Source organism: Trichechus manatus, unplaced genomic scaffold (genome assembly GCF_000243295.1).
Source record: "Trichechus manatus latirostris isolate Lorelei unplaced genomic scaffold, TriManLat1.0 scaffold00011, whole genome shotgun sequence".
NCBI classification, from domain to species: domain Eukaryota; kingdom Metazoa; phylum Chordata; class Mammalia; order Sirenia; family Trichechidae; genus Trichechus; species Trichechus manatus.
The window spans coordinates 22,866,129-22,892,330 of NW_004443947.1; the positions used below are offsets into that span (position 1 = coordinate 22,866,129).

General features: G+C 35.5%; 1 protein-coding gene across 2 annotated transcripts; it reads right to left on the reverse strand.

The window, feature by feature from the left end:
• Positions 1–848: 848 nt before the first annotated feature.
• UBLCP1 (ubiquitin like domain containing CTD phosphatase 1) lies at positions 849–18,692 on the reverse strand. 2 transcript variants are annotated; one of them, XM_023726539.1, is made up of 11 exons: positions 18,516–18,692; positions 15,036–15,244; positions 14,117–14,208; positions 13,626–13,711; positions 13,427–13,542; positions 12,301–12,399; positions 9,985–10,022; positions 9,368–9,466; positions 6,788–6,904; positions 4,079–4,206; positions 849–2,070 (listed from the first exon to the last, which is right to left on the reverse strand). In XM_023726539.1, exons 2-11 carry the CDS (start codon positions 15,187–15,189, stop codon positions 2,043–2,045), a joined length of 957 nt encoding a protein of 318 aa, XP_023582307.1. In that variant the 5' UTR covers positions 15,190–15,244; positions 18,516–18,692; the 3' UTR covers positions 849–2,042. The 2 variants fall into 2 exon arrangements, with proteins under 2 accessions (XP_023582307.1, XP_004371306.1); XM_004371249.2 differs by lacking the exon at positions 18,516–18,692 and having other exon boundaries at positions 15,036–15,971.
• Positions 18,693–26,202: the final 7,510 nt, after the last annotated feature.

Sequence of the window (26,202 nt, forward strand, 5' to 3'; positions counted from 1 at the left end):
CTACTAGATCTCCAACTGCCCTCTGAATCAGATTTAATGATGTTCTGCGGAAGTTTTAGGCTAAATATAGTTTATTAGGTTATAATTGTTTGAAAATTTGGAACATATGCATCATAAAAATAACTTGCTAATTTACTAGAATATGTATCTGAATTAAGTTGTCTCCTGGCTATGCTGTATGTGCCATATACATAGGCAGATCTGTTCAATAAACCAGGAGATGCAGAAGACAAACTAAAACACCAATACTCTATGAAAGTATTAATCACGGCACACGTAATCTCAATAAGCCGACGACTACATTCTTCCAGAGTTGCTTAATTAAGCCTACCTGCTAATCAACTTTGGCTTGAGCACCACCTAATGGCAGAAAATGATTTTTTTAAATCCTACTTTGCTTCCTGGTGCTTAATTTTTGTATTTTAGTTATAATGATTTAGAAAGTGTCTGCTCTTTCTCACCTATTTTAACAGTTTAAGTGTCAATTTTCTTAAAAAGATCAAGTCCTTTCCACGCCTACTTTGGAATAATAAGCTATTACAGTGGAAAAATGTATCAATGAAATGAATACTCTAAAAAATTGTTCTCTCTCTAAATATTTACACTTAGGATCATAATTAGGACACTCATTTAAATTAAATCATTTAATTATTTAAAGGTTCTCAAACTCTTCTGCATTGTATATCCTTGTAATAACCTGTCACAAAGAAATATTTTATCTTTCTGAAAATATGCTTATTTGAATTAAGTAATTTAACACATCTAATTAGCTGCTTAAATCAACCCTGAATGTATCAAGAGTGACATACACACTTGTCAACTCATACAAATTTTTCTTTTTTCAAGAGGTCCTTGCCTGCACCCATTTTTTTTTTTTTTTGGTGATACAACAAAAAGGCAAAATACTTGCGATAATATAAAGCTGGTAACCAATGTTTTAAGAAAAGGTATTTATTATTTACACCACCGAAATAGTCCAGTAAGAACAATATACACCATGTTTATTTGAAAGGATCAGATTCCTTTCAAATACAATAACTGTATAAAGCAATACTGTCAACACAAAACAGTAGTCACATTACATATCTATAGCACAGGCTTACGCAATGCAAAAATGTTTTTTAATCCTATGGCGGTGTTTTTACTGAAGCACAGTGTTTGCACTTAGACAAGATATAGCTGGAACAGAACAAAAACTTTTGTTCATGCTTTTTAGGGCTGAAACAGTGATATGTTCCAATTTAAAGTTTAGTGCCTTTCACTGCTTTTATGACAATGGTTTTGGGCAGAAGTACTTCAATTTAAGCCACCAAAAAGAGACTCATTCTTGTTCCTTATTTTACTCTTTAGTCTCATGTTTTCTATTTCTCATACTATGGTATATCTGTATCACGGCTGACAATTTCCAGTTTTACTTAAAGAACATGTCAGACATACAGATCAAATTGACATAGCTCAGAATTTAGAGATCTAAGCAGTGGAGTACAGACGAGAAATTGTGTCTATGACAAAGCAATAAGATTCTTGGTAATTTAAGCATACTTAAATACTAGGTCCTTTACTCAAACACTTTTTTTTTCTGGTAATTTATACATACTTAAATATTAGGTCCTTTACTCAAATACTTTTTTTTTTTCTGGTTTGAAATGGAAAAACACTAGTTTCAGGATGAGTTTGATCTTAGAGTTAGTGAGACAAAAACACAAGACAAAATTTGTCTCCAAAGTAACAAAATAACATTGTTGAGCATACATTTTTATCCATTTTGTTTTGGGGGTGGGGTGAGAAAAAATTTAGTAATCAATGCTGGAGAATATTTTTTCAAGAGTAACAGCATATACATATAGGAAAAAATGGAATTTTTAAAGCATATTGCTATGATCTTCAAAAAATATAAAATTAAATTTACAAAAAACTGGAAGACAAAGTATAAGCAATCTGGAATTTGCTTCAGTGTCCGGCACTATCATAATGAGTTCTAGCATAAAAGCAAGAAGTTCGTGGATCTCAAGTATCTTCAATAACTGCAGTATAACTTATAATTACTGTCCTTGCTTCTTTGAGAGATACCTGCAAGAAATAAAATAAAGATGTCAAAGCTGTATCATACTAAATTCATAACAATCTAACTCTCCTCCCAAAGGAATGTAGTTTATTTTAAAGATATAACAAAGCTTTTCAAAATGAATACTTGTTAATCGCTAACATCTGTCGATCGCTTATGTGCCAAGCACTGCTCTATATACATGTATGTTATAGACGGAATTGTTTCCCCCAAAAATATGTGTTGTAATTCCTAACCTCTATGCCTGTGGTTATAATCCCATTTGGAAATGGGTTGTATTTGTTATGTTAATGAGGTAGGATTAGCATAGGGTGTGTCTTAAGTCAATCTCTTCTGAGATATAAAAGAGATTAAACAAGCCAGCAAGAAGAGAGATGGGAGAAGATTGATGCCAAGTCTCATGGTGATCTCCAAGGAACCAGAAAGCAGAAGCTGAAGACACAAGGACCTTCCCCCAGAGCTGACAGAGAGAGAGAAAGCCTTCCCCTAGAGCCAGCACTCTGAATTCGGGCTTCAAGCCTCCTAAAATGTGAGAAAATAAATTTCTGTTTGTTAAAGCCATTCACTTGTGGTATTTCTGTAACAGCAGCACTAAATAACTAAGACAATGTAATAACTCATTTAGTTCTCACAACAGATCTATGAGGAGTTTTCTATTATAAATTATTCCTATTTTACAGGCACAAATGGGTTAATCAAATTACTCAAGTTCAGACAGCTAGAAAGTGGCAGAGCTCAGATTCAAAACAACGCAGCTTGGCTCCAGAGACTGCACTCTTTAGCTATCACTCCATATTGCCTTACTGACAAATACAGAAGTAAATATATTAAGTAGTATTGTAATTTCTAAATATAACTCAAACTCCATTTAAAGACCTTATTTTTCTTGCATGACTTTTTTTTCTTTACTGTAGATAAGCATAAAAATAGTGAGTCAAAGATGCTAAAGGACTTTAATCAAGATTGTTAAAGATACAAAGGCATTAATTTACTAAGCAAATTTTCTTCATATTATTTGTAAGGAATCTACCACCAAATTAAAATGTTTTAATCTCTATTCCTAATATTTACAAAGTACTATAATCAGTGACGTGGGGTGGGGAAAAAGTTCTTAAAGTCAGAACTGGACAAGTTTTAATGGTGCCACTTGTTCGCTTTGTGGCACTGTGTCAAGCATTTAGTTTCTCCATGACTCAGTTATATCATTGCAAAATGAAGATGGGGATAAAAATGCTCCAACTCTGCCTTATGTTCCTGATAGGATTATGAAACTCAAATAAGTCATTTGTCAAAGTGATCTGAGAAGTCTGAAGTGGAATTTGAAAGCCAAAATACTATTTTATTACAAAGTTTATTTTGTTGCTATATTACTGGAACCAGATTAAAACAAAACATTCAACCTTAAAGACCCAATTTCAAAACTTACTTGCAGTACATAACAATCCCTTCCACTTCTCCAGAGGTCCTCTTTGCCAAAATCTTAATGTTTATGTGCAGTCTACATTTAGATTTATCCATATATCTGTGCTTAGAAAACATCTGGAAGACTATCCACCAACATTGTAATAGCAGTTTATCTTTAGATAGGAAGATCATGAGTAATTGTTTTTCTAGTGGAATAAATTTTTTGCTATGAACAGAGATTACATGTAAATTTTAATACTTTCCAGGAAATTTTTATGTATTTTATTTTCTACTGACATTATTTTGCAGTATGAGAACAGGGTTACATCTCGTGATGCATAAAAAAATGATTTACCTAATACCACAAAAGAATTAACATATAACATCATAAATTTGTACCAGTCTCTAAGTCCTCTCCACTAGAAGTATTTTTTTTAAGAGTTTAAGAAATGGGAAAAATATTTTCTGGAGATGTCAGTGGATTGAAAAATATTTTTAGAATTCATTCATTTTAAATAAAAATGAAGAGTTATGTATATACCAGTGACGCCAGACAATTTTTTAATTTGTTAATGTAAGGAGAAAATGAATAAGCAACATAGCACTTACCTTTCCCAATATTTGTGATTTAGCTCCAAAAAGTCATCTAATTTTGCTATTTCCTTGAGGTATTGAGTTAATTTTAAAAGTTCTTTGTCTTTATCTCGATTTAGGTGCGCTTTCATGAAAGGTCTTATCTATTAGGAAACAAACATTATTCAGCACTTCACATTGCAATAAGAAAAATTAACACAAATCTACACTATATTCTATCATTTTAATTAGAGTTAATAAGGTTAAAATATCACCAAGTACATCAATATTAAAAATTACTTTTACATTAGCCTCAGTTGAATAAAATGACATAGTATATATGTCTATACTATAAGCTCAAAGCTCTTCCACCATTTTTCACCTTACTGTCTTTTCAGTCAGAAAACACCAACTTTCTTAGAGCACCTGCACCTCTATGTGGCTACTACACTTTACAAAACTGCTTAGACTTTCTCCTTCTATCATTCCAGTTACTTCTTACTAATTAAATAATTTCATTTGCATCACTTCATTCACAATAAGTTAACCTAAATACAACCTGGATCTAGCAGGGGAGTGACATAAATCTTAACATTGATGATCTTCATTTCAGTATTTTTCCACAAATTTTTTATATAGGTAAGATATCACTATATACTTGTGTAGCCTATTCATCATTAAAGTATCCATAAAAATCATTTTTCAATTGTGCAAGAGTTTTCTCATAAAAAGAAGAGTCATATTTTCCAAAATTTTAAGTATGATAGATTTTATGATGTAAAGCAAGAATTTAAAAGTCACTAGTTCAAATTATAAAAGTCAGGATAGTAGACGGGGGGAACTGTAATTGGTAAGGGATATTATTTCTTGATTTGGGTGGTAGTTATATATGTCATCTTTACAACAATTTGTTATACTATAAGTTTTACAGACTTTTCTTTGTATTTCCAATGAAGAATTTTTTTTAAAGCTACCAGCTCAAATACCTTTATAGAACCAAAGATACCTTTTCAAAAATTTTTTACTAATTTTGGATAAAATGATATGCCCATGGAATGCTTAAAAATACCTCCTGAATTAGAATTTCTGGGAGTGGGAACATTATGCATTTTTATTAATTTCCTTTGGTGACTCTACTGAGTACCTCTGGTTTTAAAACTTCCTGATCTAAAGTAACAAGAAGAAATCGAAAATTTCTATCATCTCTCTATGCATCAGAGTCCCTTGGTGGTACAGTCAATGCATTCAGCTGCTATCCGAAAGGTTGGAAGTTTAAGTCTACCCTGAAGTACCTCAGAAGAAAAGCCTGGCAATCTACTTCCAAAAAATCAGTCACTGAAAACCCTATGGAGCATAGTTCTACTCTGATACACATGGGGTCACCATAAGTTGGGGTTGACTCGATGGCAACTGATTTTTCTCTTTCCATCAAGAGATGAGCAGGGCCCAAATGCTGACTGGGAAAATAAAGTTTCTTCTAAACATACATGAAACCAATTATTGTATTTAAAATTTAAAAAAAGAAGCTCTCTTCAAACATCTTTCCTTGCATATCATGCATGACCTCATCTCCTTGGCAGAACAGGTAATAACCATTAATTTCACAGAGAATTAGCTTCACATCAATCAAATCTCTTAAGAACACATTTTTGTACCTTATATCTGGTGAACTACACACAGGAAAACCACTTCTCCCAAAGCCTCTAACAGAAACCATTTTCTTAAGGGTAACATAACCAGTAATCTCCTCAGGTACCTTTATTCCAATTCATTACCTAAATTAGCATTCTGTCCCTAAACTATCCCCATTTTACACTAACGACCACATCAAGAGACTGTAAGGAAAGCTTCAAAGCTGTACTTTCTTCAAGTTTTTCTTGTCTTTGAAAATTACCAAGAACACAGCTTGCTGGGAAAAGTTCAGGACTAAGAATCAAAATATCTTAGTGTCAGAATTTCCACTTCAGTGGAAACTCTATCTGCATTAGTACCAAGATAATACAGAGCCACTTCTTCCATTTTCGTAATCTGCTGACACATAAGCAACCACAGGTACCAGAAATTTTGAAAGTTTCAAATTTCTCTCTTACCAGTTTCACACTGCTACCAGCATTAAATATCACCATCACATCTACACAAGACTGCATGTGACTGCATGCTAAGATCATCACTGATGTATGAACCAAGTCATTTAGATTCTAACCCAAATTCTATCATTAACCAGTTACATACATGATCTTGGGCAAGTCGTGAACTTTCTGATCCTCAGATTATTTGTATAAAGTTAAGTAGGTGGACAAGATGACTGAAGTTCCTTCTGGCATTTTACAGTTCTAAGATCTACCTGCCCTCTAAGAATTTCAAAAACCTCTTCTTAATTTCAGTTAAAAAAAAAAAATTCTCCCGCTAGCTCCGGCTAACCAAAGCATCAGAAATTCTAAGATTCCAAATAAAACGTCTGATTATTTCACTTTTGACGCTAAAGTTCAATGGCAGTAAGCCCATGTTGCGCCACAGAACTAATTAAAAATAAAACTTGGATGAGTTAGCTAACCAAGAAGATATCAATGCAAAGGAGAGAGTGTTCAATTTTAATATGTACTATTCTAAATACTTAAGCTTTTCTTGCCAGTGACCACAAGAATGTATACAGCACTTAAACAAATTCATGAAATCCAACCAATGCTTAAAGTTTCACCACATCTTCCAGATTACATAAGCATATAGTAAGTAAACTTGTCTTACCTTTAGTCCATTCTGTGGGTTCATTAGAAAATTTCTTCCTATGTCATCAAACATAATGGTGTTTTTTTTGCTGTAAAACTCTGAAAACTTTCCCCATATAACACCAAGAGGTTTTACCTTAAAACGAAAGTTTAGATTTTACTCAAGTTTAAATCAAAAAGGTAAATACTACAAATTACACTGGCAAAACTATGCCAGAGTGTTCCTTTTCCCCTATAAGATGATAATTGCTGGCAGTCGCCGTGCAGACACATCATAACTGAGTTGCAATACACTTTAAAGCACTATGTATCACACGATGTTAACTTCTGAAAAGTTTGTTCAGGTCTAACTGAACTAAACCCATTATAAGACTTTCCATAATTTTAACATGATGATTCTGGGTCAAATGAAGAGTAATTATTAAATTACAAAAGGATGCAAAATAATTTTTTAGATGTCTACTAAGTGATCACGATTTCCTGGGCAAATGTATGCCCCCTCAAAGCTTGAGGGTCACGTAGGGTCTGTTTTCAAAACTAGAAAACCTTAGTGAGAGACAATGCACCTGGCTCTTTCAATTCATAATTTAGATATTTTGTTAAAGAATAAATGATTTTAACTAATTCAGTAGCACAGGTGCTTAACTTCTAGGGCATCTGACTGCTTAACTTCAAATGCACCAAAGTTTGTAAATTCTTGCTTTTATTTCTGAATCCTTAAAACTGAGGCTTCAAAATGATACTACCTCCTATATTCGTATCTTTGGTACTTAAATAAAATCTCAGTAAGACTACACAAGTAATAATAGTAACTGCCTGAGGGAGGAAATAAAATGGCAGAGAGACGCAGGTGGGAAGAAGACTTTTCCCTATGTACTTTCTTTTTATTGTTGAATCATGTTATTACACATTTAGAAAATTTTTAAAGAAAATTAATTTTTAAAAGAAAATTACTTTTTGCTGAAGGCAGGGATCTCATTTATTAATTGGTAATACATAAATGCTGACAAAGGCTTCTTCATGAATTCCTACTGGCTGCTTTCAAAATGTTTTCTTTTTCTCCTATAATTTATTTTAATATGGAGAAAATCTTTTTTTTTTCCCCTTAGTATCCTATCTACTGCAACAAATATTACTGAAAATTTTAACTAAAATTTTATTTTCCTGAATTTGTTTCTACTATTTGTTTACTACTGATACAAACCTCCCAAATACCTGAAGACAAATATATAGGAACTGACACAAAAAGCCAAATCCTTGACTTTCTTAGCTAAGAAAAGGCCTCAAGAAATATGACAACAGAGGTCACCCTTTAAGACACCCAGGGCTAGAAATCCTACATCCTCCAAAATAGTACTGTCATTTTGTGATTAGGCCAAACGCATTTGTTCCCCAAAACATGGACTGCTCTGTTCTCAATTATAAAAGTAACATTGCTGACTGCAGAAAAATTTAAATACAGAAAAGCACAAAGAAATACTTTAAGTCACCTATAATCTAGTACCAAGGATAACAACTAGATATTCTGATGTATTTACCTCCAGTCTTTTTTAAAAATAGCAGCAGCCTCAGAGAGTTCACAGATCCTTTGTTAAGCTAAGGGGAACCCTGAACCAAACAAAAGTTAAGAACTATTTTCTAACAGGTTACAAATACTGCCAAAATACTTCTTTACTATAATGACACATCGTGAAAAAATTTTTAATATCATTAAATATTCTACAACACCAAATGATTAGATGCATTCGATTAAACAGATGAACAATAGTTTATATATCCAACTCCCTGTTGCTGGATATTGAAGATTATTTTTATTCCTCCAACTTTTCACTATTATAAACACTTCTATGTTTAACATTTTCCAAACTTAGTTTTACTTTTAGACTTGTAAATGTAGATAATAACTATATGCAATATTTCCCCCACTATATGCATTATTTCCTTTATTGAAAAAGTCCCACGAACTTAAACTATTTATGATTTTGACAATTTTAATACTATCTAAGCTTTCCTAGTATCCTAAGTTCTCCCCAATTCCCACTAGTTTGTGTGCTTCCAGAAGGCATGGATCACATCTCACTCATCTTTTTATTCCCAATAGTGCCTATTACAGGGCCCTGCAGATAGGAGGTGCTCAATAATATGACTAGTTACTTGAAGGGAAACAAAGTGAAGAACTCTAATCTTTTTAGCCCGGCCCTTTTTTCTAATAGTTCTTGTTGCTCTTCTCTAGGGCTGTGCTACATCACTCCAAAGTACATGCACCATGGTGCTCATTTACCATTTTCATATGTTTCTAATATATTCCTTGATGATATCCAGTATTTTTCTCACTTACTCTGTCTTTAGCTGCCATCATCACAGGACAATTATCCATAACCACAAGTTTCTTTCTTGACAGTACTGTCTCAAGTTCCTTAATTTTATCATTAAAATATGGATCTTTTAACCTTAAATGTATTTTCCTATGTCAAAACGCAAATGTCATTTTACTATTTACTCAGGTGAATTTCTAAACTCTGTAGTTTATTCTATTAGCATAAATACAAAAAGTGCACTAGAAAATAAGTCTTTAAATAAAAGTAAAATGACTTCTTACATCTATTAATCCTCTCCTTGGGGTATGCACTGTTATCATAGCAGCACTGTCCAACATGAAGGTAATCTTATAGTTTGCATTCGTGCTCACTCCCAGTTCCTATAAACACAAACATTCATGTAGTTAAAATATAATACTGTGGAAAATCTCAGGCTTCCTGAAGATTCCAGCTGCCATTTCCCATAATGCCAACTTTCTACCCGCTTGGCCACCACATCTTGCTAAACAAGAAGCAAGTATATTTTAGTTTCATTTAGCTAAGTCAATAAATGGTAGTCCAAGGAAAATAAACTAGAAACAAATTACTTCCTAACTTACCACTTGTAGAAGAGCATTAACCCTTTATTACACAACAGAGCAAAAGAAGGAAAAGAAATCATTATTGCAAAATGGGAAAAGAAAAGCAGGGAGGAGCTTAGCAGTACTTTTTCTTGAAGAAGACTTAGGTATTCAATACACCCTATCATTAAACAGACTTTAAACACACTCTACTCCTGATGTTGGTATTTGCTTATTACTAAATGCTTTCCAATGAGAATGAAACTAATTCCTAACACTTCTAACAAGACAAATGCAGTTTCAAAACATTTTTAATTGGATTGTCTTCTAACACTTACTTTCATTTTAGCTTCAATCCACTTCATATTTGTTGCAGCTAAAACATGAGGAATGATAATACAATACATATGAAAAGCTTGAAATTCATTTTTTTAAAAAAGTTTTTACTTTCTTCTGTATAAGTAAGTTTTCTAAGCAAAACTAAACTTGAAATGCATCACAAATAACAGACCCTAACATATTTATGATAATTTTCTTATATTTATAAAAATAAATTTACTTTAGTGTGTCTTCAAGACAGAATAAAATTTAATAAAATTAAACTTTAATTCATAGGGTGCAGGTCACCAATGCTCAACAAAATTTTGAAGCTGGGAAATTTATAAATCAAGAAATCCCTTTGGAAAATAGCCCAGCCACTATTCTTCTCTATCAATTCCAAACTTAAAATTAAATTTAGGGTAACTGGATGTCAACTTTCTTCATGTTCTTACTTCCAGGCAACACCCAGGTATATATAGTATATCAATATACACATATTAATGTTGTGCATCAAAGGTTAATGTTGAAGATTAGTGAGGTCCAACAAAAATAAGCACTTTGTCAGGCTTAGCAAACTTAGTGCTTATTGAGACTATCAGCCTTTAAGAAGGAATCTGAGACAACTAAATTCGGAAGCTGTTCCTATGTTATGTATCTGCTCACTGTCAAGACATTAACAGTTTGAGGATCAATCAATCCTTAGCTTTATGTGCTCTCCTAGTCCCAAGTTACTGCACTAAACTATATAGATATTACCAAGTAAACTGTTTAAAAAGGGAAGAAGTAGTTCAACTATTTTGTATATACATATATATATTTATTAATACATACATGTTTTTAACACAAAAGATGTACCTGAGTTCTCAAAATAAAATCTTGAGCACACACAGGGAAAAAAGCAAAAGAATCACCTTACATGCAAAACTTACATAATGAACCTACAAGGAAAACAGTCATGAAATAGGGAAATAGGGAGAAAAATGTTTTTTTTAAGTCAGTATCTATTTTCTATCTATAATTCCCAGATGGAGGAAAAAAAAAAAATTCACAGCTAATAAAAACAGTCCTAATTATTAAGTAATTATTACGTATCAGACATGGTGCTAGTTGCTGTGCTGATATTTTTATTCTTACAACTACCCTATAACACAGATTTAGTTATCTTCATTTCTCAGATAAGGAAACTAAGGTTCAGAGAGATTAAGTGACCTGTCCAGTGTCACAAGGTAAGGGCAGAGCCAGAATTAGAACTCTATTTAGCTCCCAAGTGCCCTTTTCAATGTACTACCATGAAATATCATAATTTATATATATAATTTTTAAAGATTCTCTGAATTTCTAAATCTACTTTAATAACATTGAGAGGGTAAACTTTTCTCAAAAGTCATCTCAGGTATCAAGAGCTGCTGAAGAAAAACTTACTTCCCAGAAAGTTTTTTTTCCCCTTCTCTTATTAAACCAGAAAATTGTCATATTTTAACTGTGTATTTAATTTTAATGGCTATGAACTAATATTAACACTGAATAATAGAAATATTCTGATTATAAGGAAAAATACAAACAAAATTTATAGACTATAATAATAACCATGTGGTTTCTTATTAATAAACTAGAACAATTAAATGCAGTATCTTTAATTATAAGATTTTTTTAAATTTATAATCACGATAGTTCTTCTCTACATATGATATTGCCAAGAAGCAAATTTTAATGTTGACAGGTAGGGAGTGTGTAAATCAATTCACTGCCTTCCTTTTTTGAGGAAGTCTCATTACCAAAAAAAAAAAAAAAGTCAGCTAAAATAAAACAGTGTGCTTAGTAGTCAATTTACTTTTTGAAGCAAACTCATTATCTTATCACAGGTCTGTAAGTTCTTGGAATGGTCTGTACACCATAATTTGAGAATCACTGCCTTTTTTTTTTTTTAAATTTTTTTCTTAAGTAAAGTCGTATTGCCTTTATTTCTGAGGAATTACATCACCATTTTTTGTTTTTTAACATATCTTCTTTCAAGGAAGAAAAAAATAAGAAAGCAACAACATCATGAAGTATCAAGAATTCTACAGTAAAAATCAGGGGAAAAAAATCCAAATCTGAGTAGGAGCACTGTAAAAATAAGGTCATTTTCATTCTGACAGCATAATCTACTCTCTTCCTATACTTAGTTATTGAAGTGGTACTTGGAGTTTATGTTGTGATTCAAGAAAGTCAAACATGCTTCATAAGAAATTTCCTTGAAAAATACACAAGCATTTTACGTCATATTTCATAAATCAGAATACTATAATGAACAATCTTATTTCCATGAAATCGAAACAAAAAACATAGCTTACACCAAATAACAATGTCATAATCCTCATATGCAGATGTTAGGAACTCATGAAGATATGGCCGCATTAATTCTACCCCAGTCTCTGCACAAGACCTATGGTCTGAAAGAAAATCAATCATAGATGAGTATTAGTTTATTATCATGGACAAGACCCTAATATCAATGAAGCTTATGAAAAGTAATATAAACACTCAGTTGCAACTTCTTCAGATTGAAATACACTGTTTGACAAAGAGATGTCTTTCAAAGCACAAAATTTCATAATCTTGAGATCTAATTTTAATCTATCAATTTTGCTCAATTTTCCAAGAGTAATACCCAGAACTCAGGCTCATATAGTAAACTGTAATTTTTTTTTTCTCATCAAGTTTCTAAAGTATAGATGTTAGTTTATGATAATGAAAAGACAGACTAGGGCCACCTATACTCACTTTTAGCCATCCCCCTTCCAGATGTAACTGAATCTCACCAAAATGACAGGCTCAATTAATTTAACAGTTAAATTTTAAAATAACTGTACATTAATTTACGATATATGTTTAAACTTTAGGATTCTAGGTAAATAAGTTCATTCTAATATCAGAAGTTAACTAAACATTTCTTAGCAACATTAAAGCATGAAATAAGCATTTTTCTTTTTTGGCTGATGTGAGAAATTTTAAGTTCAAGAATCTGCCCCAAACACAGTTAAACAGAAAACCAGGGATAAAATATTAAAAATAATTTTAAGTTTTCCATAGAAATTTAAATGTTAATAAATGGGGAATGACTTGGTTAAATTATGACACATCTATAAACTGTGTGACCCTCCCCCCTAAAAAAATTGAATAATATTTAATGACTGAGAAAATGTTCAATATATCATTAAGTAAAAGAAAAAAAAACAGGTACAAACAAGCACACCCTGCAAAATACTCATCAAGATATCGAGAGTGGTCATCTGTGGGTCTTGCGATTACAGATGACTTCTTTTTCCGCTTATCTGTATTTTCTACAATGATTTATTTATTTTTATAATAATAAGAAAAGAAATATAAATAAAATATTTCATATGAACCCAGAGTTGCTGGGGCGGGGGGCAGTTGTTACGGGGAACAGAAGATGAAGAGCATTATTAGCTGACTTACCAAATAATGTATAATCAACATCTAGTACTAAAAGCTTTTTCCCTTCTCTGGGAGGATTTAAAATTTCCACTTTGTACTCTTTAACTCTGCGAGAAATTTTCAGTAGGTTTTCTTCTCTAACGGAAAAAATAAAATCAGATGAAATATTCACTTTTTCTCTCATTACAACCAAGTTCCTTTGAGAGTGAAAAGCACTTACCTATTTTCTACTTCAACTACCTCATCTTCAATATCAAAGTCGTTGACAACATCATCATTGTCAGGGGGTGGACCTAAGACATCTTCCTATTAAGATGAAAAAAAGTTTTGTTTTACCATATTAGCTTTAACGTTACAAACGTATGTCTAGAGTAAAAATCAAATGAAAGGTTCAATTTGTGTTCAAGAGTCCTTCAAGTACACACTGTGGAAAAATTTCCACAATTACTAATTCAATATATACGTCCACTGGACAGATTTACCATGTTAAATTTGACCATTTGGGCTACTACTGTACTTATGGCTAACTATGTACTAAAAACTTCCCGAGTATTTATTTTTTGCTGAGTTAATACCACGTTCATTGTGCAGCTTTTATTTTCATTGACTGCTAGATCGACAATTTTATGACAATTAAAACTAGGATACAACAGTGTAGTATAAACCATAATATCTTCAAAGGGACAAATGGTAACAAAAGTAAACATTTACCAAGCTCTCCTCACGAGTTCCCATCATCATGATTTTAGTATTTGGTTTCAGTTTGAGAGCTCCAAGCTTAACATCATTTTCTGCAGGTCTGCCTACAATACAAGCAAATGACTGTTTTCTCACTAAAGTTCAGATGCTGGTTTCACTATTCCATTATACAAAACCCTAACATTAAAAAGTTTGGTACAGATTCTACAGCAGTTTATTGGTTTTTGTTGTTGTTGTTATTTGTTTGTTTTCCCTTAAATTGTCAAAGTGTTACTGCTGAATTAGAGTTATACCTAAGGCACTGAGGAGCAGCAAATAACACAGGGGTTGTTTTCTCCCCCAACTCCATCTTAGAGGAACACCTTTATTCAACTAACCTAACAAACAAAAACGGTTAATGTTTTATTTTGTTATTCAAGATGAAGTTAGCCCTTTCTGAAAAGCCTTGAAAACTGAGTGCCCAAAAAACTCAACTGCAGGCTCACTGCTGCTCAGAAGTCATCCTTCAAAGATATGACAGCCACAAATACCATGAAAGCCCCTGTTAGACTAGATAAGAACACTGCCTATAAATCTGTAAATATCATTACTTTCCAAATGGAAGAGATAATTTGGTGTGAGTACAAGGCCCAAGCTATAATGAAAAGGCTATGCTTGAAGGTAAATGTCAGGGAATAAATTACACTGTTTCACCTGGGACTTCTGTGCCATAGGTTTAACAAGCAAACACCACATGTCAGAGGAATCAAAAGTAATCTTAAAACTGGTGGTATTTTCCAGCAACTTTTATTCTTCTTACTTTTACTACTGAAACAATTTCTCAAAGTAATCTCCAAAGGGAAAGACTTATTAAAGAAAACAACAGATTATAGCAAATACCAAAATTCATGAATATATTGATGCAAAAAAATGGAAGGGGAGAGAGAATTACCTTTAACTTTGAGTCCAAGTAACTTCTGGCGTTCTGGCAGCACTCCTGTAAGGGTCTTGAGAAACTGTTTGAGATCTAACACAGTATCATCTTCTGAAAGTGTGGTCACTGAATATTCCTGTCCACCCCATTTTACAATCAGAGGGACAGCCATCCTTGAAACATAAAACGAGGCAGCTTTCAATTAGAAAAATATTTTTTAAAAAAACCTAGAAAAGAAGACATACACAAATAAACAAGTTAAAACAGATATATCCAAGATGTAGCTAAACGTTTAAATTTTATGAGCATGCGCAATTTGATTCCTATTCTCTAATTTGATAGTAGAGAAACAGAATTTTTTCCTTACAGCAGTGCTATGAGATAGCTGTTATAAGAACTCAAAGTTAAAGACAATTCTCCCGCCCTCCCAATTTTTAGCTTAGAGTTAATTTCCCATTGCCGTCGAGTCGATTCCGACTCATAACGACCCTACAGGACAGAGCACAACTGCCTCAAAGGGTTTCCAAGGAGTAGCCGGTGGCTTCGAACTGCCAACCTTTTGGTCAGCAGCTGAGCTCTTAACCACCGTGCCACCAGAGCTCCTATCTAATACTCTCAGATTCTCCCTGTTCTACTGGAAAGGTGCAATGATGACCTACCTATTCTTCCCCCTCTATTTGATAAGTTTATGCTACAGGCAAGTTCCTTTACCATGGACTATCCATGTTCATTTAACAGTATAGTTGTAAGAGTACAGACTTTGGGGCCAGAGTACCTAGGTTCAGATGCCATGTCTCCCACTTATTAGTTATTTGACCTTGAGATGTTACCTGACTCTTAATGCCTAGGTTTCCTCATTGTAAAATAGGGATGATAATACTACCTACTTCATATGGTTCATATGAGGATTTAGTTAATATTTATAAATCACACAGTGCCTGGCACTATGTAAGTACTATATAAGTACTTATAAGTAAGCACTATATAAATAAGTGTTGGTTAAATTTAACTGAATGTTTACTTATGTTCCAGGCACTGTGCTAAATAGTAAACAGCTATTATCTCATATTTGACTAATTACTCAATTTTTATGCAATCTCATTTAATGCTCACAAGGTTGTTTTCCCCTTTTACAATTAAGGAAACTTGACTTCAGAGTCTATATAATCTGCTCATGGCACCACACAGCAGTTAAAAGAACCAGGGCTTCTGACTAAATCTCATGTTTCTTCCCCTACACCACAACTGTCTTTCTTGAATTGGACCTACAGGAGGTTAAGGTATCTAGGATCGGCAAATACAAAAGCCACAGATAAGGATCTAAGCACACAAGATCACAGGCAAGGATCTAAGCACACAAAGATTATATATATATATACACACACATATAGGAGTTGCTACTCTTGTCAACATGTGTATTTCTTCCCCCATAAAGCTTTTTACAAGTTTTCATAAGCTCATTCTCCCCACGGGTCAGAGAATTGGATTTTATTTTCTCATCTGGAAGTATTCGTATTTTCAAATGCCTTCACTTATTTAATGAAACATTTGCTTGCACTCTTCATGTATTAAGACCAACTGCTAAAGAGAAGGCAAATTTTGAATCTCAATATGCAAAATTACTTGGAAACAAAATGTCTCCAACATGTTCCATTAGAAGAGGGCACATAAATTCACCTCTATTTACTCTTTTATTTTTACAAACTGATTTGCTGAAAATTTAAAGCAAATATGTTAATCTAGGACAATGTATTCCATTCCACGGAGGATTTACTCTAACAGATGGTATGTTCCCAAAAAAAAACCAATGGACCATTTGAGTCAAATACGAAATATGATCTAATATTATTTTCTGTGGGAATAAAAATGATAATTTATAAGAGCTAAGAATGCAATCAGCACTAATACAGTATATGGTATGATGGGCAGAGCAGTTTGGAGTGAGATCACATGAGTTCCAAGCAAGCCTGGACAAGTCATTTCACCTTTAGCCCAGTGGTTCTCAAAGTGTGGTCCTTGGGAACTAGGGAAGAAACCTAGCAATTTGTGTTTTAACAAGTCCCCCAGGTAATTCTGATGTGCAATCAAGTTTGAGAGCCATCAAAGCTCTTCCGTTTTCTTAGCCTTAAGAAAAGAATATGTGCCAGATGGTGGGGAACCTATATGCTTAGTAAAGCAGTTTACAAATGTTATGAATCGCCTACGTGAATTACTTATGCCACAAGTGGACATTACAAGTTGGCAGATGCTCTAAAGGATCAAGCACAATGAAATACTATAAAAATTTTAAATGCCTAAGTCCTTAACACTGTTTTTAAGTTACTGAACCTCATTTTTTCAATATTCAGATCACTCACACCAATGGAGCAGCACAATACAAATACTTGAGTCATTTTGTTTTCACATTTAACCTTCTTTCTTCCTTACTATTTTAATATCCTGTATCATTTTGCACCCTATAGGAATTATAAATTGAAAAATTATTGGGGGGGGGAGCAATCAAACCCAAACAATAAGTACAGCGCCCAAGCTTACATCTTATAGGAGCACACCTTTATGGTAAACTTACAGTCAAGAACAGTTGTGTGGGTTCAAGTTTCTCTTATGCCTAACATACTGTGTGACTTTGCTTAGTCAATTCCTCCATTCCTATCTCTGGAACTCAGTCTCCTCATCCACAAGATGTGGCTAACAATATTTATTTGACAAGAATAGTGTTGTAAGGCGTGAGGTAACAGCTGTGCCAACACTTTGTGCGCTGTAAAGAGCAATATGATTGGTGGTGGCAGAAATTATGATAACGTGCTAAACAATTTAACTGGATTATTTCGTTTACTCTTCACAATACTTAACTGCCAACTACTGTTCTCATTTTACAGATATGCTAACTGGAGACGTTACACAACTTCCCCAAGACCACACAACTAAAAAGCAGCATAGCTAAAAATCTGAAATTCCTACGTAATATCTTAGGAATTGACGCCAACGGGGGTTAAGATTTCAACAAGTCTAGTGAAAGGTAAGGGGAAAGTACTGTCAGCTCCTAGCAAGGACAGCTCAGCAGTAACAACTGCGAGGTGGTGCAGAAGAGAGAGAACTGTGTGAAGTGACTGGCATGGGGCAGCATCAAGACGGCAGGTAAAGACCCCAGAGGGCGAAGGCCAGGATGCCTTGAACAGGGAAGGTGACGGTGAGAGACGGAAAAATCCGAAAAGAGGGAAGAATGAGGTTTGGGGGCGTAAAATCCACTGGGGCGCGGGAAGCCCTCAACAGACGAGAAGGCCGGATGGGAGTGCAGCGGCCCCGCGACGAGCGGGCCGGGGTCATAGGCCTGGACGGCGGACAAGGACCGTCGCAGCCCGGGGCGCCCAGAGGGGTCTCCCAGCCCGCCGCCGTCGGCCACAGTGAAGGCCCCGCAGAGAGGAAGGCATTTCCGCAGGACGCCAGCCCGAAGGCGTTTCCGCCGGCAGCGTGCCGGGGTATCCCGCATCCCCTCACCTGGAGCGCGGAGAGCCGCGGACAGCAGACGCAGGAACTCGCCTCAGCGAAATCTAAGGCGACCGGAAGTGAAGGGCTGAGAACGGAACCGGCTGATGAACCGGAAGTAAGTTGTTTAAGACGGAAACATGCTGGCCAGTTGAGGGTTGCTTCCCTTGTTTCTTTTAGGGTACTAATCCTAAATGGCTGCTTCCCAGGGATCTGCACAGCTACGAGGGGGCCAGGCCTTTCGAAAACTGTGACCGCTGTGCAGACGCCCGCAATCTCGAGTCGCGGCTGCCCCCCCCCCCTCCTGCGCATGCGTCCGCCTGTGGGCTCTGACAGAGCGGGGTCGGTGTTTTAGGGTGTGACGCTGGGTATTGTTTCGGCAAATTTGGATCTGAGTCCCGGAACGGAGCGCTGACTTTCTCAGCTGTGCTAAGATCTATCTAGGACTCGAGTCTAGGACTCGTGAGACTACCATATTCCGAATGAGGCCTGAAAGGTGACTTTTGAGGACCGAAGACTTAAGATTCCTCCCTGGCCCTAGGGGCCACCAATACTAGTAATTTCAGGGGCTTAGAATGCTATCCAAGGAGCCCTGGTGGCGCAGTGTTTAAGCGCTGGGCTGCTAACTGGAAGTTCAGTGGTTGGAACCCATCAGCGGCTCCAGGGAGAAAAGACCTGGCGATCTGCTCCCTTAAAGATTACAGCCTAGGAAACTCTATGGGGCAGTTCTACTCTGTCCTGTCCATTTTACCCAACCCAAGGGAAAAGTGAGGAGCGTCAGGAAAGGAAAAGGGTAAGACTAAGTGACTCAGAGAAACAAGGAAGAAAATTTCAATATGAGAGCTGCAATCGAGATTAGTACTGTTATCATATTGTATCTCCATATTTATCCTCTCCTCCACTCCATTTTCTTTTGGAAATGGGAGGAAAACCAATTACAGACTCTGGCAGGGTTTCATACTTTATTGGAAATTCAGAGCAAGTTCCCAGCAGGTCCGTAGTGTTAACTCCCAACGCACTTCCCTTGCTGTTACGCAAAAAGCATTACCCATTGTTGTTATTAGGTGCCCTCGTCGCTTCCGACTCATAGTGACCCTATGTACAACAGAACTAATACCTCCCAGTCTTGTGCCATCCTCACAATCGTTGCTATGTTAAAGCCCATTGTTGTAGCCACTGTGTCAGTCCATCTCGTTGAGGATCTTCCTCTTTTTTGCTGACCCTCTACCAAGCATGATGTCCTTCAGGGACTGGTCCCTCCTGATAACATGTCCAAAGTACATGAGACAAAGTCTTGCCATCCTTGCTTCTAAGGAGCATTCCGGCTGTACTTCTTCCAAGACAGATTTGTTCGTTCTTTTGGCAGTCCATGGTACGTTTAATATTCTTCACCAACACTATAATTCAAAGGTATCAATTCTTCTTAGGTCTTCCTTATTCATTGTCCAGCTTTCACATGCATATGAGGCAATTGAAAACACCATGGCTTGGATTAGGCCCACCTTAGTCCTAAAAGTGACATCTTTGCTTTTTAACACTTTAAAGAGATCTATTGCAGCAGATTTGCCCAATACAATGTGTTGTTTAATTTCTTGACTGCTGCTTCCCTGGGTGTTGATTGTGGATCCAAGTAAAATGAAATCCTTGCCCATCAGATTGGTGTATATGATGCCAAACAAAAGTTACATTTTAAAAAGCAAAAGGAAACCCTGAAATTAAAAGAATTTGTACAAAAATCACACATTAGCAATCCAGCCAAAGAGACTGTCAAAAGATAAGGGATCGGCCTCCATAATGAATAATCATCTAATTTTCTTTCAGTGCAGTCTCTTTTTCTTGCTTTGTTCACCTGCTAATTAGGTTCTTGGCCTCTTTATATTTCTACTGTTGTGATTAGAGAAGCTTGTTTTTTAAATCATCGATGTCAACTAAAACATTTTAAAGTTTCACTTATTTTGCCATGAACAACCATATTGATAAGGAGGTTCTTTTCAATAATGGACTAGCCATGTTACAAGCGGTCTGATTAGTCAGGTATTACTAGAGTGTTGTTGTTGTTAGGTGCTGTCGAGCCAGTTCCAACTCATAGTGACCCTACGCACAACAGAACAAAACACTGCCCAGTCATGCGCCATCCTCAAAATCATTGCTACGTTTCAGCCCATTGTTGCAGCCATTGTTATCAATCCATCTCATCAAGGTTCTTCCTCTTTTTTGCTGACCCTCTACCTTACCAAGCATAATGTCCTTCTCCAGGGACTGGTTGCTCCTGATAACATGTAACGTACATGAGACGAAGTCTCGCCATCCTCACTTACAAAGAGCACTCTGGCTGTACTCTTCCAAGACAGACCTGTTTGTTCTTCTGGCAGTCCATGGTGCATTCAATATTCCTCACCAACATCATAATTCAAATGTATCAATTCTTCTTCAGTCTTTCTTATTCATTGTCCAGCTTTCACACGCATATAAGGGGATTGAAAATACCATGGCTTGGGTCAGGTGCACCTTAGTCCCCAGAGTGACACCCTTGCTTTTCAACACTTTAAAGAGGTCTTTTGCAGCAGATATGCCCAATGCAATATGTTGTTTCATTTCTTGACTGCTGCTTCCATGGGCATTGATTGTGGATCCAAGTAAAATGAAATCCTTGACAATTTCAATCTTATCTCCGTTTATCATGATGTTGCCTATTGGTTCAGTGAGGATTTTTATTTTCTTTAGGTTGAGGTGTAATCCATACTGAAGGCTGTAGTCTTTGATCTTCATCAGTAAGTGCTTCAAGTCCTCTTCACTTTCAGCAAGCAAGGTTGTGTCATCTGCATAACACAGGCTCTTCATGAGTCTTCCTCCAATCCTGATGCCACATTCTTCTTCATATAATCCAGTTTCTCAGATTATTTGCTCAGCATACAGATTGAGTAAGTATGGTGAAAGGATACAATCCTGACTCACTCCTTTCCTGACTTTAAAACATGCGGTATCCCCTTGTTCTGTTAGAATAACTGCCTCAGTCTACGTACGAGTTCTGCATGAGCACAATTAAGTGTTCTGGAATTCCTGTTCTTCACAACGTTATCCATAATTTGTTATGATCCACACGGTTGAATGCCTTTGCATAGTTAATAAAACACACAATTTAATAATTGCCAAGTGTTGAGCGGTAGCATGTCTCAGAGAGTAAGGATAACAGAGTATTTTGGGCAAATGGTCCATCTAACAGGTGATTTCAAATTACTTTTTGCCTGTCACTCAGTTCCTCCAAATCCATTTTTATGTAGCTAAACATTCATGAAATCAAAAGCAATGTTAAGAAAACCTTGTAGTAGATTGAAAGGTATCATTTAAACCAAGGAAGGAGAGTCTTTGTAACTAAGAATGAATACAAAGTAGACCTAGACACAGCAACTCGCAACTGCCAATAAGAAGAGAAGAATTAAACTGTCTAATGTTGCTCCCTGAAGCCTCTCTTAGGAACAGTGTGCCTTGCTCATACTTCTCTACGGCACCTAAAGATGCCTGGGAATTCCTCCCTAGAGTTTAGATAGGTTTTCAAGTCTAAGAAACTAAAAGAAATATAGGATTATTTTCACAAAATCAGATAATAAACTGCTGATATCACTGTGACCATGTTTGGATTGGCAGACTAAAGGACATTCCTGCACCTGGGCCAGAAATCCAGCTCCACTCCACTATTATGTCCATATCTCCTAGACCTTTCCCTTCCTTCCCTTTTCTCTCCCAAGCCATTTTTGTCCTCTGGCAACTGCCTTCTCTTGGCCAACTCAGATCTATTTCCCTCATAAAGCTTTCCTTCTTCTCCCAATTTTCAGACAAACTTCTCCCCCTCTCTTCTGCTAATATTTTTAACCTCTTTCTTCTGGCTCTTTCTCATCAGTGATAAACATGCCATGGTATCTCACCATCCTAGCTACCACTCCTTTCTTTCACAGTTAGATATTTCAAAACATTATTTGTAGCAGTCTAAACTTGACACAGTTTGTAATTGTGTGTTTCTTTGAGAGATGATTTGTTTAGTGACAGTCTGTCCCAGTATAAGCTTTAATGTTGTCTATGTCTGTATTCCCCGAGTCTAGCATGATGTTGACTAAAGTAGGTGCTCAATAAATATTTGCTGAATAAATGAATAGAATGTTAAGTAATGACAGCAGAGTATATGGTAATGACAGCAGAGTATGTGATAACGAATGATACTTTTACAATGTATATATGACTCAATGCACAGAAAATGTCTGAAATAATATGCATGAAAATATTAACAGTTCATAGCACCATAGGATGCACTCAGTGAATATTAAATGAATGAATGAAATTATCTCCTGATGGCTTCATGGAAAGATGATTTTCATCTTGTTTATATCTTTCTGTCTTACCTTATTTTTATAATGATTTTGAGTTACTTTTTTCTTTTTTAGTTATATAAGAAATTCATGAAAGCATTTGTCTAAAAAATTCAAATAATACAGATATAGCCTTACAACTGTTAATTGTTTTCTATGCTTTATATAAATATAATTTTATATTAATTTTCTTATTATTTTAAAAAGCACATATATACATTCATATGTGTAAATATATATATATACACATACGTGCTTTATGTTTTTTTTTAATTTTATTTGAAAATTATTCACAGGTGGCTGCAAAGATAGTATAGAGAGGTCGTGTGTACCCTTCATTCAGTTTTTCCCAATGATTACATTAGTGCAATATCAAAATCAAGGAATTGCCGTTGGCACAATCGGTGTGTATATAGTTTTATGGCTTTTTATCACATGTGTAGATTTGTGTAAGGACTACCAAAATCAAGATACAGAACTATTCCATTATCACAACTATATTTGTGCTACCCCAATTGCTTTATAATCACACTCACCCCAATTCTTCCCACTGTTACTAACTCCTGGCCACCACTAATCTGTTTTCCATCTCTACAATGTTACCATTTCCAAAATGTTACATAAATAGAACCTGCCTTTTGAGATCTGTGTTTTTCATTCAGCGTAAGGCTCTTGAGGCCGGTTCAAGCTACTGTGTGTATCAATAGTTCTTTTCCTTTTAAGACTGAGTAGAATTCCACAGTATGGATATCCTATAATTTGTCTAGCCAGTCACCTGCTGAGGGACCATTTGTTTCCAGTTTTGGCTTTTACAAATAAAATAGGCCATTTATACTTCAAGCGATTATTGATATGTTAAGGTCTAACGCTACCGTTTTATTTTTTGTTTGCTGTTTGCTCCCTCTGCTTTTGACTTCTCTATTTTCTTCTTCCTATCTTCACTTCCTGTTGGTTACTTGAACTTTTTTTTTAGAATTTCTTAGAATTTATTTTGGAATATATTTTATCTGTAGTGTTTCTGAGTATCTCTTTGTACAGATTTCTTTAGTGGTTTCTCTAGGTATTGTATTATATATACAGAACTTTTCAGTCTACTGGTGACAACATTTTTATCAGTTAGAATGAAGTATAGAAACCTTACCTCACTTTAAGTCCCTATACCCCCCCACCCCCGCCCAGTTTATAATTGCCTTAACTATTTCCTCCACATACCCTGAGAACCACATTAAACAAGGTCATAATTTTGCTTCAGTCATCAAACAATTTAGAAAACTCAAGAAGAGAAGGAAAGTTTATTGTATTTACCCATATTTTTACTCTATTTTTTCTTCTGTCTTCCTGATGTTCCATGATTCCTTTTTTTTAAATCATTCTCTTACTGCTTAGAGAACTTCTTTTAGGGTAGGTCTGCTGGCAATAAATGCTTTTCATTTTCCTTCATTTGAGAATGTCTTCATTTCCTCTTCATTCCTGAAGGATATTTTCAGTAGATACAGAATCTAGGTTGACAGTTCTTTTATTTTGGCACTTGAAATATGTGCTACTTCCTTCTGGTATCCATAGTTTTGGATGAGAAATCTAGTGTCATTTGGATTATTTTTTCCTATATGTAAGATGCCATTTTGCTTTTGCTCTGTCTTTAGTTTTTAGAAGTTTGACTATGATGTGTCTTCATGGGGATTTATTTGGGCTTACTTTGTTTGAGTTTCCCTCAGCTTCTTACACCTGTCAGTTTATGTCTTTTGCCAGATTTAGGGGGTTTTCTGCCATTATTTCTTACAAGAATAGTAATCAGCATAAATTCAATCCCTACTTTTACTTCACTGTTCAGTTCTGACACCAGCTGTCCATGCATTGCTTCTCTCTCTGACCCTAGCCACCTGGAGCTAGGTAAGATCTCACAAGTTAAAAGGATATCCTGTCCTTCAGCCCAAGACTTCAGATGTCAGCTGCCCAGGCAGCACTTCTTTCTGTGACCCTGACCCCAAAGCCAAGTCAGACCTTATAAGTTAAAAGGACACCGTCCTTCAGATTTCCAAATAGACATACACCAGCTGAAAGCTTGTGAGTCCCCCCTGAGATTCCTCACTTCTGACTGCTGGCTACAGATTCAAGGGTTTTCCTCTACCCTTTCAAGATGCTTGTCGCAAGCTTGGGAGTCCCCCTTGGGCTCCGTAACTTCTGACTTGCTGGCTCTCACAAATCCTTCAGGTTCAATAATTCACTGGAATGAGTTACAGAATTCACAGAAAGTGCTATACTTATGATTACAGCTTTATTGTAAGGAAAAAAGGATACAAACAAAGAGAGGCATAGGTTGAGGTCTGGGAGAGCCCCCAACATGGAGCTTCCACATCCCATAAAGGGACATGCTACCTTTTCATGTGCATGGGTGTCTTTCACCAATCAGGAAGCCCATGGAACCTGTGTTTAGAACTTTTATTGGGGGACTCATTATGTAATGCAAACTCCAGCCCCTCTTCCCTGAGGTCAGCCAACATCACGAGGTGATCACAAAGTAGATCTTTCTGGCCTGGACAGCCCCCAACCCAGAGTCACCTCATCACTTCATCACCTCATCACCCCACCTAACCAGTTAGTTAGGTGTAGTCTGGAGTCCTTAACAAAGACACTTAAATTCCAAGGATTTTTCTTTTTTTTTTTTAGAGATTATGTCTCAGGAACCTGGGGCAAAGACCAAATTTTTGAGGTAAAGTTAACGTAAACTCTACATTTCTTTAAATATTTTTTCCAGTCCTCCCTCTTTCTCCTCTCATTCCAGAACATGAATGAAGCAAACAAGTGTTACATCTTTTGTTATAACCCACAGGCCCTGAGTATCTTTTTGTGTGTGTGTTGTTTTTTTCTTTGTTTGTTGTTGTTGTTGTGTTTGGTCTGTTTTCTCTCTGTTGTTCAGATTGGGTAATTTCTACTGTTTCATCTTCCAGTTTACTGATTCTTTCCTCTGTTTCCTCCATTATTCTGGGGAGCCCATCCACTGATTTTGTTTTTTTCAGATACTGTATTTTTCAGTTCTAAAATTTCCATTTGTTTCTTCTTTATATTTTGTATTTCTTTATTGAGACTTTCTTTTTGTTATTTGTTTCAAGAGTGTTTGTAGTTCCTTTCTGAAGTATTTTTATGATGGCTGCTTTAAATCTTTCTCAGATAATTCCAATATCTGTGTTATCTGGGTGTTGGCATCTGTTAATTCTTTTCTCATTCAAGTTGAGATTTTTGTGGTTGTTGGTATGATGAGTACTTTTCTTTTGTATCCTAGATGTTCTAGGTATTATGTTATGAGACTATGGATCTTATTTAAATCTTCTGTTTTAGCA